General features: G+C 40.9%; 1 protein-coding gene across 1 annotated transcript; it reads left to right on the top strand.

The window, feature by feature from the left end:
* Nucleotides 1-5: 5 nt before the first annotated feature.
* LOC112063348 (zinc finger protein 677-like) lies at nt 6-1,273 on the top strand (the record flags this gene model as incomplete). Its single annotated transcript, XM_024118210.3, has 1 exon — nt 6-1,273. A coding segment is annotated over one exon (1,050 nt), but the record flags the coding sequence as incomplete, so codon positions are not given.
* Nucleotides 1,274-1,280: the final 7 nt, after the last annotated feature.

Here is a 1,280-nt window from a genome sequence, read left to right as displayed (position 1 = left end):
GCTCAAACCTCAGGAATCACAGGAGAATTCATTCTGGACAGAAACCTTACAGAAGTAATGTGTGTGGCAAAGCCTTTAACCAGTGTTCTAATCTCACTACACATCAGAGAGTGCATACAGGAGAGAAACCATATAAATGTCATGTATGTGGCAAGGTCTTTAGTCGAAATTCACACCTTGCAAATCATCAGAGAATGCACACTGGGGAGAAACCATATAAATGTCATGAGTGTGGTAAGGCCTTTATCCAACATTCACTCCTTTGGAGTCATGAGAAATTGCATACTGGTGAGAAACCTTACAATTGTAATGAGTGTGGCAAAGCCTTTGCTGAGCGGTCAAGCCTTAACAAACATAAGAAGATCCATACTGGAGAGAAACCTTACAAATGTATTGTGTGTGGCAGAGCCTTTACCATGCGATCAAATCTTACTCAACATGAGACAATCCATACTGGAGAGAAACCTTACAAATGTAATGAGTGTGGCAGAGCTTTTACCCAATTTTCACGCCTTACTAGGCATCAGAAAATGCATGCCGGGGAGAAACCACACAAATGTAATGTGTGCGGCAAGGCTTTTATTGAACTTTCACAACTTTGGGGTCATGAGAGAATTCATACTGGTGAGAAACCACACAAATGTAACGTGTGTGGCAAGGGATTTACCCAACGTTCAAGCCTTATGGCACATCAGAGAATTCATACAGGAGAAAAATCTTATAAATGTAAAGACTGTGATAAGGCTTTCATCCAACGTTCACAACTTTGGGGTCACGAGAGAACTCACACTGGAGAGAAACCTTACAAATGTAATGAGTGTGGCAAAGCTTTTACAATGCGTTCATATCTTACTCAACATAAAACAACCCACACTGGAGAGAAACCTTACAAATGTAATCAGTGTGGCAAAGCTTATACCCAATTTGCAAGCCTTACTAGGCATCAGAAAATACATACTGAAAACAAACATAAACCCAACATATGTGGCAATGCTTTTATTCAGAGCTCAGGCTTTGGGGATCATCAGACAGTTCACAGCAAAAAGAAACCTTAAAAGGTAATGATTGACACATAACTTGTGCAAGGATCCAAGCCTTACTCAGGCTGAGAGACTCCCATCATGGAAAAGGAAGACATACAGATGGCCAACAGGTGCGTGAAAATAGGCACATCCCTAATCATCAGGGAAATTCAAATCAAAACCACAGTGAGCTACCACCTCACATCTCAGAATGGCTGTCATCAAAAAGACAACAAATCACAAGTGTTGGTGAAAATG

The sequence above is a fragment of the Physeter macrocephalus genome, unplaced genomic scaffold, assembly GCF_002837175.3.
Source record: "Physeter macrocephalus isolate SW-GA unplaced genomic scaffold, ASM283717v5 random_13232, whole genome shotgun sequence".
Taxonomy (NCBI): Eukaryota; Metazoa; Chordata; class Mammalia; order Artiodactyla; family Physeteridae; genus Physeter; species Physeter macrocephalus.
Note: the sequence above shows the minus strand (reverse complement) of the source record. Positions and strands in the feature narration are given on the sequence as shown.